An 18,864-nucleotide genomic window follows, 5' to 3' on the forward strand; every position below is an offset into this window, starting at 1 on the left:
TACTCACTTAGAACCTGGAATATAATTCATCCCATTAGCTGATTTTTCGTGCAAAGTAGTAACTTTTGCTCTCTTTAGAATTATTTACTCAGTAATGTCATTATTTAAGTTGTAATAAAATTTTTCATTGACTGTACATGCTTTATTTATTGCCACATATTTTTATCTTTAAAATAAATCTGCCTAAAATTGTGGTCTTTAGAAGCTCTATGACAAAATCAATGACTACTATTTGCTAACAAACTTGTAACTGAATGAACTATTTTTCTGTCTATGTGACTGATGTGAGCATTGTTAAATCTAACTTATTTGAATATTCATTGGTATTTTCTCTAGAGCTATCATTTCAATATATTTAAAACTATCTTTAAAACAATAATGAGTTTCATAGACAATATGACAATAAACAATGATTGGGGATTTTTTTAATTCCTGCACTGCTTGGAAAATAAGGTTTAATGTTTATAAATGTTTGTCATTGAAGTTTTTAATTTGCTTAAAAAATATTTTTTAATGTTTACTTTTGAGAGAGAGACAGAGTGTGAGTGGGGGAGGAGCAGAGCGAGAGCAAGACACAGGATCTGAAGCAGGCTCCAGGCTCTGAGCTGTCAGCACAGAGCCTGATGGGAGGCTCGAACTCACGAACCGTGAGATCATGACCTGAGCTGAAGGTGGACGCTTACTGACTGAGCCACCCAGGCGCCCCTTAATTTGCTTCAATGTGATGTTTCTTCCATGCCATTTATATGTGTTCAAAGAAAATTGTATTAATTTATCTATACTATGCAAAAATCTCATCATCTTTTTACAAATATAGAGTTTTGAAATAATTTTGGGTTTTTTTTTTTTTAGGCCTCCAAGAGAAAAATAAATGTGAAATGGGAGGGGTTTTTTTTTGGGGGGGGGTGGGTAGGGCATAATACCTGAGCAGTCCTCAAAAATATGAGTAACATTTGATTTTTTAAAGATTACTATATGTGCTTTATTTCTGATACATTATTAATCATGTTCTTAATCAGTTTCCATCTAAGGTCGTGTCATTGAAAATTTGAATAACTACAGGATATAAATGTCTTTGGATATTTTTCATGAACTACACTTGGGTGTAATTTTGTATGCAGTACACACTTTGACACCTTAATTTTGAATTTTGAATTTTAATAGTTTCTTAACAACATTTCTTTAAATATTGGTTATGTTATACCTTCTATAATAACCTTATTTTTAAAAAATTCATGCAGAGCATGAATGCAGAGCATGGAAAACAGACCAAGTCCCATTAAAACTGATGAAAAGACAAGAAAGTAATACAAAAAATTTTTTGTCAAAAATATTAATTACCACATTAAAAAAAAAACTATTAGAATAGAATGATTAAAAATTATGTCGTATTCCTCTTCTGGTAATTGTGAAACTAAAATGCATTTTGAGGATGGGAATCTCTAACTAAATGTCTATTAATATTTGTTAAAATATATAGTGATATATAAAATAAGAAAGAAATTTTACCAAAATATCAAAAAAAAGAATTTTTTAAAAGAATTTATTAACAAACCAAATGACCACAGTTACTAACATTTCCATATTACTAGATCTCTTGATTTCTAAGACATATATAATAAAAGAATTTGTCAAAAAAATAAATTCAATAATCAACTGTCGAAGGATTTTATACATATCAATGAATCACTATCATTAATAATAGTTTTTCTTCTATTACTATTAAATGTAAAAAGTTTACATAAGATGCAGATAAAGAGAATGTAGTTGAAAGGACAGACTTTCAGAGTCAATTTATGCTTTTATGTAATTATATAAATTTTACATACTTTGAAAAGTTTAAAAAATGTGGTACATACATATTAATTTTATGTTATATGTATGATCTCCAAGTGTTTATATTCGTTCAAGAAAATTGCCTTCTCTTTTCAGTTAACTATTTTTAAAAAGAGCTACTTTACATCTTATATTTCTTTCAGTCTCATAATACTTATAACTTTATACTTCTCAAAGAAGTTAAAGCCAAATGCCAAAACACTGTGGCTACAAGTTGTTATTTTGGACATTACTGTTTTTTTAAAATCTAATATTGGTCAGATGTCTCATAAAGTCTGCTAAAGAAAGCAAACTCTACTTTCTCATGAATGGAAATACAAAAAGAAACTCCTACATTGGACTTTGTATATTCAAAATAGCATATATTTTTATAGTTATTTTTCACTGATTACTGTTTATTCAATGTTTAAAATTTCACCAGATGGAATACTTCAAACAAAAGTGAAATGCCTTTCCATTTTTTTAATTACCTGCTTATTTTCTTCAGAGTTTCCAAAAATCCCTTTGAGGAAGCAAAACATTCCCTTTTCCCACCTTACAGCTTCACTCTACTATTAAGTGAAATCGGTATCTATAGTTCAATATAAAGAATAACAACAAGCATGATTTCTCCAGGCAAAGCTCTGACACTATAGGGAACAGATATAACAAATAAAAGAAAAATAAAGGAAGTTATATATGTCTGCTGGTCCAAAGTTGTATAATTCCCAAATTTTAAAATTAGTATACACACATATATACTGACTGACTTTAAACATATTTATCTATCGTTCCATTTGTTACATTAGCTAATGTTTATTAAACACTGTCATGTACCAGTGTCCTGTTCTAAGCACTGAGAATATAGAGTGACCAAGATATAAGCAAAAGCCTTGCCTCATGGAATTGATCTACTAGTAGTGAAGGCACACAATAAAATAGTGATAAGCGTTATCTTGACAATTAAAGCAATGAAGTTATATAGCATGACTGTGGCTTTTATATTAAATGGTAAAAGAAATTTTCTCTGATGATGTGACATGTAAACTGGTATCTGAAAAGCATGAAGGAACCAGTCACGAGAAGATCTGAGGCAAGAACATTCTAGGCAGAGACCAGTTGAATGTGTGGGAGTTTGGAATGTTTGAGGGTAGAGACAACAATGTGCCTAGAACACAGTAGAACTGAACAGAGGCCAATAGGAGACATGAGTCAAAGAACATTTATCAGGCTACTGCAATAGTTTAAGCAGAAAAAAAATGTTGGCTTTTGTTGAAGTGGAAGTAGTAGAGATGGAAAGAGGTAGATGAATTTGGGGTATGTTTGAACAAAGGGCTTCCTAATGAATTGGGTATGAGGATGGAAAAATAAACATCAAAAAGATTCTATATTTGGGGAATGAGAGACTAAGTCAGTGGTGGTGGGGGAGAACCAGGTTTGGAGGGAAAAATCAAGAGTTTGGTTTTAGCTACATAATGCCTGAGATGCCCATTAGATATTCAAACAGAGGTAACAAGTAGACAGTTACATATGAGTTCCAAGCAGCAGTCAAGGCTAGACATAAAAATTTGGAAGTCATCAGTATATAAATAGTGTTTAAAATTTTGAAATCACCTGGCGAAAGGTTTTTAGAGAAATAGGCCACAGTTGAGGGTCTAGGGTATTCCAATGTTGAGAAGTTAGGCAGAGAATTGGAAGCCAACATAAGACACTAAGGAAGCCAAAGTAAGTTAGAGGAAAAAGAAATGCAACTAACTGGTCATCTGGATTAAATGCTTATAAGAAGCCAAGATGAGAACGAAGAAATGGCCATTGGACATGGCAACATAGTAGTTATTTGTGGTCTTGACAAGGACAGTCTCTATGAAGTAGTGTAGTCAAAGCCTGATTGAAGTGGATTAAGAAGCAATTGCAGGAAAGGTGGTGGAGTCAATATCTACTAAAACTCTTTCAAGAAGTTTTCCTTTAAAAGAAGAAATAAGGCAGTAGCTTCAGGGAAATATGGGGTCAAGAGAAGTTTGGTGTGTGTGTGTGTGTGTGTGTTTAGAGAAAAGATGCTAGAGTATATTTATATACTAATGAGAAAAATCTGGTAGAAAAGGGGAAACTGATTATGCAAGAGAATATAATTATAGAAAAGGTCTTGAGAGGTAGAAGGGTTAGGATTCACAGTATAAGTAGGGAGGTTAGTTTTTATAGGAGGGGACATAGAATGGCAATGCAGGGAAGGCAGAACTGCAGATAGGCTGATAGATTTGTGGTAGAAAGATAAGGATGTTACTAGGTGAATAGTTCTATTTACCAAGATGACATAAAATTCAACATATGGAGTGGGAAGGGAGTATAGGTTGGAGGAGGAGTAAGTAGTTGGAAAGGGGGAAAGTGAACTCTATAATATATACACACATACAGACCTAGCCATACACATATACATAAACACATAGTGGGTATTTGTATGTTAATACATCATAGGAAAAAGACCTAGTATATAAAATATTTTAAAGCCATTCTTACTGAATATTTTTGAGACATCTTATTAGAAGGACCTGAAACAATTCTGTGATCTTCAAGGACTCTTGTAATAGAGTTCTCTTCTCCTAATGTAGAGATTGAGGATTTCTCAATGACATAGACATTCCACATGTTTTGTTATTTTTGTCTATTATAGAGTAAAAGGCAGAAATATTTTGTTACTATTCTAATTCAAAGCCTATGAAAATTAAAATTAGTTTAATCTTGAAAGATGTGTATGTATACTCAAGCTGGAGGTTTCCTCAAATTACCATTTTGGAGGGTTTTAAGCCCCCCATTGAATTAAAAAAGAAAAAAAAGGCAAATAGGCTCTAATCATTTAGTAAAACAATACTCTTGTTTTCATATGAAAAACATCAGTACCATCTGTCATTTAGGAGAAACACATGGGCAATAAATATGGTTGTTTTGTTCATTGTGACCTCCCTATCCTATTGGAAGGATATGATCTCTTAATTGTGCTTGGATCTTTATTTCTGGATAGGCTGTATGTAATTCAATGTGTTGAATTTATAGGTGCATATGGGTTTGATGTAAAATTAGATTGTGAATAATGGAATAAGATTGCTCTCCTTTTTTTTTGCTGTTTTAGCATAGACAAAAATATAAAGATATATGTGTACATATAAATATGTATTTGGTTAAACACTTAATATTTAAATGGCCATGTCAAATATTAAATGGTAGATGTCAACAGTTGCAGTGTATTCAAAATAAAAGTTATAAAAATCTTTCTAGCACAAATCCTAAAAAGTTTATTAATTTAATACTAAATAGTACATTTATATAAAATACCAGATAACATCTGTCTAGGTTGAGACATTTAATTCCTCATAAAGCAATTATTTGACTCATGAAAAACTGCAGCTGAAGTCATTTCTCCTTCCTATAAGAGTGAATATGGTTTTTAAAATGTATCTCTCTGTAACCTATCATAAAGTTAGTTATCATTAATTATGGATTTAGCAGTGTACCCATCTACTCTTACAAAAGGAGGAAAAGATCTGTGAGAATAAGGAAGTGCAGCACTATAGTTTTTTTCTCTTTGTTATTACTGTTTCTCTTTGGTATCTATATAGAACTTCAATATATGCCTTCCACTCAGGTTCCTTACACAGACTATGTTCTCTTTTCTGGTTGTATAACAAGATAATAGAGAGATAAACACAGTAAAAGGGTGTTAACAATTGAACTGCAATCCTACCTATTATCTACTTTGCTATAGCAGTGAAGTAGGCCAGACTTACTAAAGGTGGTATTGTTGTCATCTTATAAAAATCTACTGTAATATTATGATGTTCCATGTAAATTTTCATGTGCTGGCATGCTTACAAGTTAATAGTGTTATAGAATGCTCAGCTCTCAATGAGGGATTGTTTGTGGTGAATTGCATTACATATGTCATCTATTTGCTGAAAGAATATGGTGTTTAGCAAAACTACCTGCTGAGCAACATAGTAACATTTTTGTACAAAGTACAAATTACTAATTATTGTATTTTATTTTTCTATGATTTCCTAAGAGGCATTACCAGGGTCTTACAGATGGAGTAAGCCTGTTTATTAAAATATCTATTAGCAAATAAAAGTTACAGTTCTGGTGGTTAAATTTGTGACTTTTTTGTACTGTTCTTTGATGCAGATTTAATACATTTTTAGTCTCTTAAATCTAGATGCTCTTTATATATATTATTCTGGATGCAAAATCATAGCTGTAATTTTTCAAGATAATTAATGTCATTAGGGTCAAGGGATAAATTCACATAAATCATTATAAATAGATATATATTTTTGTAGTGATTTCATATCGGCCAACTATTTTGTGAGTTTCAATAAATTAAACTGTTCATTGCAGAGGTGATACGGTACATAAAATTACCGAAAACCAAAAGATACACATAATGTCCAACTATTCAAACAGCTTTAGACTATTCATTCCAAAAACATGCAATAAATTATGATTCAGTGATTTTCTATATTCTTTTAAAAGTTGCTGGTAATAAAATACATAAAAATTACCCTTGGGTCACCTGGGTGGCACAGCCAGTTAAGCATCCAACTCTTGATTTGGGCTCAGGTCATAATCTCACGGTTTGTGAAGTTCAAGTCTTACACTATCAGTGCAGAGCCTGCTTGGGGTTTTCTGTTTCCCTCTCTCTGCCCCTCCCCTGCTCTCTTCTCTCTCTCTCTCTCTCTCTCTCTCTCTCTCTCTGTCTCAAAATAAATAAACATTTTTTTAAAAGTATCCTGAATTAATCAGAATAGTATTGTAGTTGTATCTTACACTGGACTCTTATAATTCTTCTACTACAGTTCCAAAAGCCAGTGTAAAATTAAAACTGGTTATAAAGTACTAGAAACTTTCTTCTCTTATACAGATATCTTAAGTAGTCTTCAGAAAATCACATACCATTTTTAAAGCTTCTTTCCCTCATAATAAAATGAAGATAGCCAAACTAACTTATTACATCAAGTGGAACAATTTTTATGCTGAGCCTAAATGTACTCGAAGGCAATTTCAGTTGGCAAAGTACCACAGCGCAGATTCAACCATATGAAATATTTACGTTTTTAAACTTTGACGTATTTTCAAAATTGGCATTTTCTAGATTATTAAGTACATTGTAGGTTTTATAACCACAATTTAATCTCTAATGATAGTAAATCAAGATATCAACTACACTTACCTAAGATAACTATTTTCTTAGCTATTTTTTTTTTGTAAAAGATTTATGTTTATGCCCAAATTTACTGAAAATTTGATACCCAATCTCCTGGTTACATTTCCAGTATTCACCAACTGTTTTGTACTAAGCAAAAATTGAACTCAACCTAAGGACAGAAAATATCAACTCCAAACAGGAAAAAATAAGTCTGTCCACTAATGTTTTCTGAAACATAAGATTTCTGCTTAACTCTAAGGAAAAAAAAAAAAAGTCATTCAGGCTATTCAGAAATTAGCTTCCATGTCTCATCAAAATGAATCACAACAGCGAGACACAAAGAAAAGTAATACCTCCCTGTAAATGCATTTACAGTCAGAAGTTAACGAGCCAGAACATTTAGGAATTGGGTCAAATCCTATCTATATAATAAAAATTTCAGGGTGAAGGAAGACAGGAACTTATTTACTGAACACCTACTATGTGTGAAACATACATAGTTTTTTAATCTATTCAATCCTCAAAACTGCCAAATGAGATAATAGTGTATTTTTGCAAGTGATGAAGCTGTAGCATAGAGAAGAGTTAACTGGCCTAAGGCCACACAGAAAGAATATATCCGTACTCCATTTTTTTCAAGAACATCTGTAAGTATTTTGAAATATACAACTGTTGGGTTTTTGGTTTTTGTCAGTTTTAGCCTTTCAAGTCATTTGCACAGAACCCCACTCTTTTTCATTGTAAAATAATCACATTTGCAAATTTGGAAATGTCACAAAACAAAACAAACCAACCCACCCACCCTGTAGTCATTCACATAAACACTTCCATCAATAATTTTATGTAACTCTTCCAGTCTCTTTTTTCACCCTCCTAGGCCAAAAATCAGGCAGGGTAGTAAACATAACACTAGCTGGAGGTGGGGGGAGAGGGGGCTGATGGTCCATACTCAAGGCCAAAAAGGAAACCAGAGATGAAAACTCATCTGAAGAACGTTTTAAGCCATGAAAACCATTCATCGGCCCTGGGACGGAGGTAGGTTAGGCTGACTGAAAAATCTTCAAAATTACTCCCAACTGTAGTCTGTCCTTTGGAAAGCGCGGTTATAAAAATGTGAAGAAATGCGTATATCCAGATATTTTCAACTGGACTATCACTGTAAAATCCCAGTGCAATTTAAGGTGGTTAATGTTAGCATTCAGACTATTCCTTTTCTGAACCACCTACCGCCTTGATTCTGGGGGCAGTAATCTAATCAGATTATGACTAGTGGAAATTTCTTCAGGAGATCAGAGAGCTAAGAAGCCAGAGTACAGGCATACTTTCTCTGTCGAGTAATGCTTTCGCCTTTTTACACTAGTTTCTCTCCACTCCCTAACATTTCTACTTTCCAGGACTCCAGAGCCTGAGGCCTAACACAGCCCGGAAAGCCTCGGTTCAAGGGGCAGCGGGGCAACTCCGGTGCACGCCTTGCCAGAGTGGGCACAGTTGTGTCTTTCAATCGTTGCCATCACGCTGCCGCGCGTGCCGGGTAAACACACATAGGTTTCTTAGCGCTCTGGCAGCCACAAGAAGGGCCCGCCCCAAAGGGGTGAAATTGCTGATACTCTCCCGAGAGCCTGGGAGAAATCCGGACGGAAAGAAACGCCCACAGCAAACGCCAGGCCCGGAGCATCCCAGCAGGCTGTGCGCGCTCCTACAACTCCCATCATGCTCCATCCGGGACAGCACTGCTCCTCGCAGGAAGGCGGCAGTTCACCCCGCCACCTGTCTAAACACATTCTTTAATACTCTTCGGTGTGCCTCTGGCATTTTCCGGTGCTCTTCAATCCCATAAACAAGAGCACCAAGTCTGACTTCCTAAAACTCCAAGGAGGCGTGGCTTCGGGACCGGAAGAACGTCCGGTTGCCTAGGGAACGCTACGCGCCTAGGCGCCTGCCCAGCCACTGATGCTGCGGCTGTGGCACAAGCTACCAATTCACCGAACTTGTAGAAGCGGCTTTGCTCAGGAGCAGGGATTCTTCCAATGGAAGCATAGAGAAGAAGGCTGAGAGACGCCCGATTCTTAACCCAGAGACGGATACGAGCGAGTGGCCCATTCCTGTACCTCTTCAGCTCCTGGGCCCGCAAGACCAACCTCAAAGACCAGGTATCTCCCTGCCCCCTATCTGTAGCCAGCGCTGCCACCATCGCCACCACTCCCGCCGCGTTTTAGAATTGCGTTTTAGAATTGCTTTCTACTCTTTCCTAGTTTGTTTTTGTTTTTGTTTTTGTTTTTTTTTTTACTGTGTACCTTGTTTCTAAAGTTTAAGAGGTGGAAAAGGAAAGCTGGTTTATGCGGTTAGTATAAGGGACCCCAGAAAACTCGTTGAACTGGGTTGGGCATATGTTTGTTTGGTTTTAACACCGCCCAGTTTTTTGTTTTTATTTGGTTTGTGGAAAACGTAATTGAAATTTCATCATTAAAAACTAAAAGCCTAATAAAAATGCCTGAAGTACTAAGAGTGAGCTATAATTCACTCTAGGAATACTTCTTAAAGTTTACAAAGTACCATTCGTGGTGTTTTCTCTGCCCGACCACTATCTCTGAGGCCTACCTTCCAAGCCCTTTACTGTCTGTGGATAACATCCTAATTCTTCAAGACTCTTCTGACAACAAGTAATCCTTTAGAAGGAATCTCAGATCACAATCAAGAGAATTGATTGGCTGGTGTGCAGAGAGAGGAAAACAATAAAACAGTAAGATAATAAACTGGAAAGGTAGACTGGAGCCACGCTGTGAACCTTAAAAGCTATGGGAGAAAGTTTGGGCTTTATTCTGAAAGCCAGTAGTTCTCAATAGTAACTGTACATCAGAAACACTGTGTAACTTTTCAAAATACAGATGCTCTAATCCCTTCATCAGAATTACTTCAAGTAGTTGATTCCCCTGTGCAGCAAAAGTTGGCAGGGCTTTAGACATAGTGAGCTACAGAAAACTTTAATTTTATCTCCCACTGTGCACATAGGGCATTGTAAATAAACGTTAAGTGGCTTAAATTGTTATCTTTTCTTCTCTCATGCCTGCAAAAATTAAACTTACAGAAATGAATGATTACTAAGAAATAGAAGCATGTATAAGGCTATAATTATAGCTTTTAGAACAACTGACTTCTAAATTGTATGCCCCCAAATATTTCATTAACAAGCATTAGGTTTGATAATCCATGAAAAAGGGTTGGAAAATCACAATCCAGGGTTCTATGGAAAATTGAATGAATATTCAAGTATCAAGCTTTTGACAGTCAGTGCTTTATAGTGGATGCTCAAAGGAGGAGGATGTGAGAAGTAGTCATTTTTTTAAAAAATCTGTTCAAATTGTATGAAAAATGGAAAACAAGATATTGCCCTTATATAAGCATGTTTGGTACAATAAATAACAAAGTGAGTAATAGCAAATCTACTTTCAATTAAAATGGTCTGTGTGAATTGCTTCATATCAGAAGGCTAACTTAAAGTAGATTCTACAAATGCTCCTTAAGTGGAGATTTAAAGGAATTGATGGAGTGAGAGTTGAATCTCCAGCACAAGGAGAAAAGTGGCACAAGTGGAGTACCTGAGATCAAACCCATCCCTTGGATAAAACAACTGTGGCTCTGTTTTATAGGCCCCATGCTTATGTGGGGCATTGTACCTTCTCTTTTCTGAGCATCATTGGAATTCAGTTTTGAAATTTCCGTATGATCCCCCAACAGGCCTAAGCAAAATCGATGACACAGCCTCCTTTTGGATGCACTTGTCTTGGAAACCTCATCATTTAAGTTGCTGCAAGCTCACAGCCTTCAAGGAATGGCCTTGCCTAGGATAGTGTGGGTTAAAAAGTACTGAAGGAGCTGGGGAATGACAGGCTTCTGGAACCTTAGATGGAGATGAGAATAAATCAATTAAATGAGATGACTATTTAGAGAACTCAGAAATGGTGTTTAAAATAATAGGAAATACTTTGGACACAGGCAGATTGCAGTTGCTGCTATAGCAGTCCGGGCAGCAGTTGAGAGCTGACAACAGGGATATCTCTCTTCTGCCATCACATTATAATGTTTTGGGGAGGGATGGACCCAAAGGGAGCACCTTTGGAAAGTTTCATTTGGAATGTTCATAGCAGGTTATGAACAAGCAATATGTCTAGCAATGTATATTAAGATAAATATATCTGTTAGGATTCTTTGTTCCTATTGATAGAAAATGCAACCTAAGCTGGATAGAAGCAAACAAACAAAAACAGTAAATTTAATAGTTCAGATTATTGCATAATACAACAATGGGCCTGGCTTCAGAAAAAGATTTAGCCAGTGGCACAAATAATGTAGCTAAAATCTAAGTTTTTCTCTCTCTTTTTTTTTTAATCTGCCTTCTAAGCTTCCTCATTAGGCTTAGCATGAACCCCTTTGCCCATTCATTGTTCCAGATTTCCAGAAAAGGCTGCATATATTTTCAAGATCATAAGTGGCATAGTCCACACAATACTGAGTTTAACCACATTTTCTTCTTAAATATTATAAATTACAATGAGAAAAGTACAGTTATTTCAAGGGCATTATTCTGTGTGTTACCTAGGGTTGTAAGCTGCCAATCTGCATTTCAGTTAAGGCTCCTTTGTGATAATCAGCTTAAATTCTGTTTACTAAATACAGAGCTACATTGACATGGTTTTTATCATTATGTCTTTAAATTATTAAATTTTTGATGCACATGCTCATATTTTCCTTACCTAAAGTGCCTGTGATTGATATATCATTTTTACTTTCTGACTTGCAGCTGGTTTGTAAATATTTGAATCACATTATGGGATTGCTAGACAGACTTTCAGGCTTGCTTGGCCTAAGGAAGAAGGAGGTTCATGTTTTGTGCCTTGGGCTGGATAATAGTGGCAAAACAACAATCATTAACAAACTTAAACCTTCAAATGTAAGTATCTTTTTTAGATGCTTTAAGTATTTTCTGCGAGAGAAAGTTAATATGCGGAATTATTTTGTTTGCCATCATTACTTCAGATAATCATGTTATGAAATCCTGTTAACCTTGTAGTACCTTAAAGTAATAAATGTCAGGGTGCCATAATTTGCAGTGTATTTTATGCAGGTATACATTAGTAATACTTGTCTTGATAAATATGTCTTGATAATTATTTAAATTGGAATATTTTCCAAATGTCTTTTTTTCTCTAAAGATTCTCACAGATTTGCAAAGTTTACTCTTAGGTAGCATTGCCTTCTTTTTGGCTCTTTCTTAATAAGCAGAGGGAAAGGTGAATCATTTTTATGGGTTCTATGGATAATTAGACAGTTTACCAGGAGTGTAGTATACCTATCAGTAGTAGTAAGCAGAATGACTTTAAGTCATAGAAGTAATAAGTATATGAAAATATAATTTTAATAACTGTAAAATATATAAAGCTATACATTCAACACATGGTACATAAGTTGAAGTTAGGTTCTGCTACACATAAAGAAAACCCACATAACAGTGGACTAAATAAGTAAGAGGTTTCTTTTTCTGTCACCTAAATAAGTCCTGAGGAGGTATTCCAGGGCTGCGGTCAGTTGTGAGATATCCAGGCATCTTCCATCTTTCTGTTATGCTATTCCAAGTGCCTGGTTTTCATCTTCAAGATCTCCACATGGTCACCTTGGTTAACTATTATATCTGTATTCTAAGTCACCAGGAGGAGAAAAGAATAAGCTGAAGGAATAGACCTTCTTCCTAAATAAGCCCTCTTTAAAGAGCTTACCCAGAAGCACCAACTGATGATTCCTAACTTACATTTCATTGGCTACCCCTAACTATAAATAAAGCTGGATTTTTTAAAGTTTATTGATTTATTCTGATAGAGAGAGCGAGAGAGAATGGGGGGAGAGGGAGAGAGAGTATTAGACTCCTCACTGTCAACGCAGAGCCTGTTGTGGGGCTCCATCCCCCAAACAGTGAGGTCATGCCCTGAGCCAAAATCAAGAGTCGGCCACTTAACCGACTGAGCAACCCAGGTGCCCCTAAGCTGGATTTTTTTTTTAAAGCAAGGCATACTGCTGCTTCCAGGAATAATAAGGATCCTGTAAGTATAGAAAGAAGGAGAGAATGGATATTGAATAGACAACTAACATTTACAGTTGTAAATACACTTATTTAGGTAAAAGCCATTAGTGAAAAATGTAGAGTGAAAAAATAGACTGCATACAGATGGGACAAAAAACAAGCTCGTACTTTTAATGACTAAATGGCTAGAGAATGGGAAATATTGCTCCTAAATATAGTAGTTGAAGATGAATTTTATTGTCTTCAAATAATGCTTCAGGTTGGGCAGAATAGACAGCCTTACTACTACTCCATTTTCTTTTGCAACAGCTTTAGTTTTACTTCTGTTTAGTTGGAGATTGCTTTGGAATTACAAAAACACCATTATTTCTTTTTTTCTGGTCATTATTCCCTTCTACACGGATGAGTTTGCCACAGAAAATCAACTAACTGCTGGTGTATCTTCAGGTTGGAGATAGTTTGAGGCAGCCAGGATAAGAAGTCTAAGATGGATTTGGAAGGCAATTTAGTTAATTTAAGGAGTTCGCCACTGAGTTGGGAGTCAGCTCAGGCATACATGCTGAAGTCAGGCAGAGATCAAAAATACCACCTTTGGGGTGCCTGGGTGGCTCAGTCCATTAAGTGTCCAACCTCAGCTCAGGTCATGATCTCACGGTTCATGAGTTCGAGCCCCACATCAGTCTCTGTGCTTTCAGTGAAGAGCCTGTTGGGATTCTCTCTCTCCCTCTTTCTCTGCCTTTCCCCTGCTTGCATGCACTCTCTCTCTCTCAAAATAAATAAATAAACTTAAAAAAAATACCAGCTTTATTTAAAAGGTTGATTTTGGAGGGTGAGGTTAGGTCTGTTCAGAGGAGTTGCTAACACTCTATTGTATTGAGATTGGCCTCCCAAAATTTCAAGTTTTCCTCCTCAGGGAAAAATCCTACTCTTCTAGGTTTATTGAATGGCTAAGATCAGATGAGAGTGCATGCTTGTGATAAGCATGTGGCTTGTGATAAGCATGAGGAAAGAGAGGAAGAATGAAGAATGCTCAGTTCACTTCACAAAATGGGCAAAGGAGTAATTCTTTTCCCATGGAGAGGAATAAATTGGTGGAGGGGAGATTGAGAAATAAGGAGTATCATTTAATGAAGTTTTCTCTATATGAAGACAGGAAAAAAGAGATTCTTCCCCAATAAGGCAAAGATCAGGTCAAAAAGCCCACATACGTTGGAGTCTATCTCCTGACTTTGTGATTATACGAAATTTCTTTATCAGTCCTTCAGAGGAAGATAAAGCAACCTACCCAGTTGGATGGGGTCCAGAATTGAATTTAAAGAACAGTGAGTATATGTTAAAAGTAGAGCCATACCCAACTGTGCCCGGGCCCATAATCAGTACTGTGGATCAGCTATCAGAAGATCCGTATGGGCAAATGCTTAAACTCAGTGACTGGTGACCTGCATTTCTGTGGGTAAAGCTGTCAGCAATAAGCGAACAAGATTATAAGGAAATTTTTTAAGCAAGGGCCTATTCTGTCAGAGGTGTTTACACTTTTCTCCACATCAGAGAATAGCCTCAAAGGTAAATTTTTTTGTTTTGGTAAAACTGATCTCAAATAAGTACAAAATTATTGAAACCAGAGCCACCATTAATAACCACAAAATGGACCAGTCCCCCAATGTCTACTGTACTCACATTGGGAGAAATAACATTAAAAAAACAGAATAGAAATTACAGTCTCTTTTTCCATCCTCCCCAACAGTGTAGTAATCTTATGTTCCAAAATATGGTTATTACCATAGGAAGAATCTTCCTTGGTATGGATGCAAACAGCTTTCTTACCTGAACAAGGATATTCTTTTGAAGACAATGGCTCTTAGTTTTTAAATTAGCTATGGATTTGTTTTCATAGTTTCTTTTGTCATTTCTAGGGATTTGGGTCAAAAAGGGAAGGAGACAGCATGCTCAGTCTGGATCTTAAAATAATCTTTTTTTTTTTTTTTTTTTTTTTAAAGAGAGCACATGAGCAGGGCAGGGGGCAGAGGGAGAGAGAGAGAAAGAAAAAGAGCGAGAGAGAGAATCAAGCAAGCTCCACGCTCAGCATGGAGCCTGATGCAGGGCTCAATCACACAATCCTGGGATCATGACCTGAGCTGAAATCAAGAGTCGGATGCTCAGCCATCTAAGACACCCAGACACCCCTGTGATCTTATAATACCCCCATTTCAGACTGGTTTTGTAACCTGTTAACCCTGCCTAACACACCACATTAGTCAGGAAGAGCCCTTCGGAAAACCTGGGTTCACAACCAGTAACTAAGGTTTTTTAATTAATCTTCCATTGTTTTCCAACATCCCTGTCTCTCTGTTACCTCTGGTGAACTACAAAACTAGCCTAGACTTGCTATACAGCTATTTTAAGGGGATGATCACCTACTTTCTAACACCACTTCCTGAGATTTAATCTTTAGGCAACTACCCTGTCTCCTTGAATAACTGACCTCTAGATCCTAAGAACACAGTAAGTTGCTTTGCTTTTTTTTTTTTTTTTTAATTTGGTGCTAATAGCCAAAAGACCACTTGAAAAAGGCCCCCAATCTCTGTCACACAGGTATAGATAATAACCCTTGTTTCCTCAGTGTCTCTGTACTGAAGAAATCTCTTGTGAGCTTACATCCACTATTAGAAACATTTTTAAAAGTTTATTTATTTATTTTGAGAGAGAAAGAGAGAGAGCATGCCCACACAAGTTGGGGAGGGGCAGAAAGAGAGAGGGAGATAGAGAATATCCAAGCAGGCTCTGGGCTGTCAGAGCAGAACCTGACACAGGGCTCAATCCCACAAACCACAAGAACATGAACTGAGCTGAAATCAGTAGTCAGACACTTAACCGACTGAGCCTCCCAGGTACCTCTAGAAAGATTATTTTTAATGAATTAAGTGAATTATAGAAATCTACAATGCTCTATCAAGAAACTTCTTGCAAAAGAATTTGCAAATCTTATTTTATAGTAACGTCTCTTTTTTTTGTCTGTGGATAGAAGCAGTTTCTAGGTAACTAGATACTTCCCGGCCCCAAAATGGCTTTAAGCTATCTTAATGCTTATTTATTGTCAATGTATTGAGGTTGCTGGTGTTTTCTAAACTGATGAATGGGGGTGGGGAGGCATTTTAACCTGATCACTGGAGAATCTGGTCTTAGCTGTATTTTCTTAGAGATGCACTCTATAAATATCTTTCTTTTCCAATTCCCAACCACCCCCCCTTTCCCAGCATAAATGCCATTATACTACCACATCATCCTGATTTGTATGATTTAAAACAATCTGAAATATCTTGCATGTTTGATTGGTAGCTTGTTTATTAAATGTTTCCTCATAAATTTAAATTCCTTAAGAGCATATATCTCATATTAATCAACACTAAATCCCAAATAATATTGCAAGGTATATAAGTGTATTTTGGGTGAATGGACTGATGGGTTATTTTTCTATTTTCATTTTTGGGCAGGGAATGATGATTGATGGCACCAAGGTTATCATGTTTAGTAGACCAACCAAATAGAATCCTCTCTCAGAAATCCTGTTCTATTCTTGTTAACATTAGTCTATCCTTGGGCTGTGTCAGATAGACTATTCCACTGAGGTGATAATTCCTATACTCTTTGCTTGCTTTGTACCATTCCCTGAGCAAGTTAGAGAATGACCAAATGTATTTGTTCCTAGATAGAGCAGAGGACGATTAATGTTGGAGATCATTCTCTAGAAGAAAATGAATCCTGCTTGAATCTGGAAGCACCAGCTCACATACCTTGTTTTATCCTAATTAATTTGTGGAATTTCTTCTTTCTAATTATCTTACATTGCAACTTTAGAAATGATGGGAAGAAAAGAAAGTTGATTAATTTTACCCCTGTTAATTAAAACAGCAAGTTAAAAGAGAAGATCTGGAAACAAAGAGTTTGTGCAGAAGCTGGGTGATTGTGAAGAGACTAGGCAAATGTTCTAACTACAGTTCAGTGAGGATAGGGCTATTCTTTTGAGGTGTATCTTCTGAGATTTCTTTTTAAAAAAAATTTTTTTTAATGCTTATTTATTTTTGGGAGAGAGACAGAGCACGAGCAGGGGAAGGGTGGAGAGAGAGGAGACATAGAGTCCAAAGCAGGCTCCAGGCTCTCAGCTGTCAGCACAGAGCCTGACATGGAGCTCGAACCCACAAACCATGAGATCATGACCTGAGCCGAAGTTGGACACTTAACTGACTGAGCTGCTCAGGCGCCCCTGAGATTTCTTTAAACATTTAACTTCCTTGCTTTTTTATTACTGTTATATTTTTCCTGATAATAATAGCTGATGATTTTATTATGATTGTGATCAAAATCAAAAACCAAAACAGTGGGTTATTTAGGGACAACAAAAATTAGGAAACTCTTTAATCCAAAGTTTGTTTTGCAGTGAAGAAACCCTAAGATCTGAGGCAGGACTCTGAATCGCAGGAAATGAATTCTAACATAAACAGAAAGATATTTTTGGAAGAATATAGGCAGCTCATAAGAAAGAAAAGCTGAATAAACAAACTTCAGAAAAGCAAAACCGGGCATCTCTAGGGAGGCCTTTTCACTAGCACATTGCTACTAAGGTGACTAAGCTCCAGTGACTTTTCAGCTTCTGTCTTTGCATTTGAATTTTAAATTTCCAGAAGCAGACTACCAAATTAAATGTAATGGTGTGAGGCAACAGTTTTCTTTCTACTCCTGCTGTTTTCACACAAAAGCAACATGATGAACTAAAGGGTGATCTTTTTTAAGTTACACTGTGATTGATTGCATGGAGAAAGTTGGAAAGAGACTGAAATCAGTGACTATAATTATATTTGTTGAGTATTTACTATGGGCCTGACACCGTATTGAGTATTTTGCATTCATTAACTAATTTAATTCTCATGATAACTTTACAAGTTACAGATAATAACAGATTTCACATTTGAGAAAACTAAGGTTTGGAGAAGTTAAGTAACTTGTCTAAGATAGCATATTAACAATTAAGAGTAATTACAAGTTTTTTGTAATAAAGCAAAGCAAGAAGTGAGCCTGACAGAGCCTGACATGGGGCTCAATTTCATGAATTGTGAGATCATGACTTGAACCAAAATCAGGAGTCAGATACTCAACCAACTGAGCCACCCAGGCACCCCAGTTTAAGGCACTTTAATTGCCAGTTTAAGTCACTTAATTGACTTTCTAACATGTCTCCTGCTGTACTTTTGCCCCCTTGTATCTCTTCACACAGAATTCCCCACCATGACCTTCGAGGCTCTACCTCTCTTTATTACATACAGCTCTCTGCCTTACTCAGTACATTTTAGATATACAGGTCTTATACTTTTCCTCAGTGACAAGTTCCTTCCTGCATTGGGGTCATTGCACTGGCTAATTCCTTTGACTGGAATATTCTTTGCCAAGATCTCGTCATAGCTTTTCTCCTTTTTGATATTTACTCTTGGGTCAGATGTCACCTCCTCAGAGAGGCTCTTCCATGCCCCATACCAACCTCCTCCCCCATTGCCTCCCATCCCCAAATCACCTTTCATTGTACTTATCACTGCCTGAAATCGTGTTCATTTGTAGTTTACTTGATTATTGCTGTTTACCTTCTTTAGATAATAAGCTCAGTGAGAGCAGGGGCCATGTATATTCACCATCTAGATATGAGAACAGTCCCCTATAGTATATAGAAACTCATTAAGTATGTGGTGAAAGATTACAAAGTCCTGTATGTGAACTCGGAATGACTCATCAAACC

At 36.2% G+C, this 18,864-nt stretch overlaps 1 protein-coding gene across 1 annotated transcript in view; it reads left to right on the plus strand.

Moving 5' to 3' along the window:
- The first annotated feature begins 8,737 nt into the window (after nucleotides 1-8,737).
- The window catches only part of ARL6 (ADP ribosylation factor like GTPase 6), a 39,785-nt gene continuing 29,658 nt past the window's right edge, over nucleotides 8,738-18,864 (plus strand). The window contains exons 1-2 of the mRNA XM_019448116.2: nucleotides 8,738-9,159; nucleotides 11,808-11,957. Of these exons, the coding sequence (XP_019303661.1) occupies nucleotides 11,835-11,957 (123 nt within the window). The 5' untranslated portion in view covers nucleotides 8,738-9,159; nucleotides 11,808-11,834. The remainder of the gene's footprint in view (nucleotides 9,160-11,807; nucleotides 11,958-18,864) is intronic.

The sequence above is a fragment of the Panthera pardus genome, unplaced genomic scaffold (genome assembly GCF_024362965.1).
Source record: "Panthera pardus isolate Hobbes unplaced genomic scaffold, ASM2436296v1 HiC_scaffold_16, whole genome shotgun sequence".
In the NCBI taxonomy this organism is placed as follows: domain Eukaryota; kingdom Metazoa; phylum Chordata; class Mammalia; order Carnivora; family Felidae; genus Panthera; species Panthera pardus.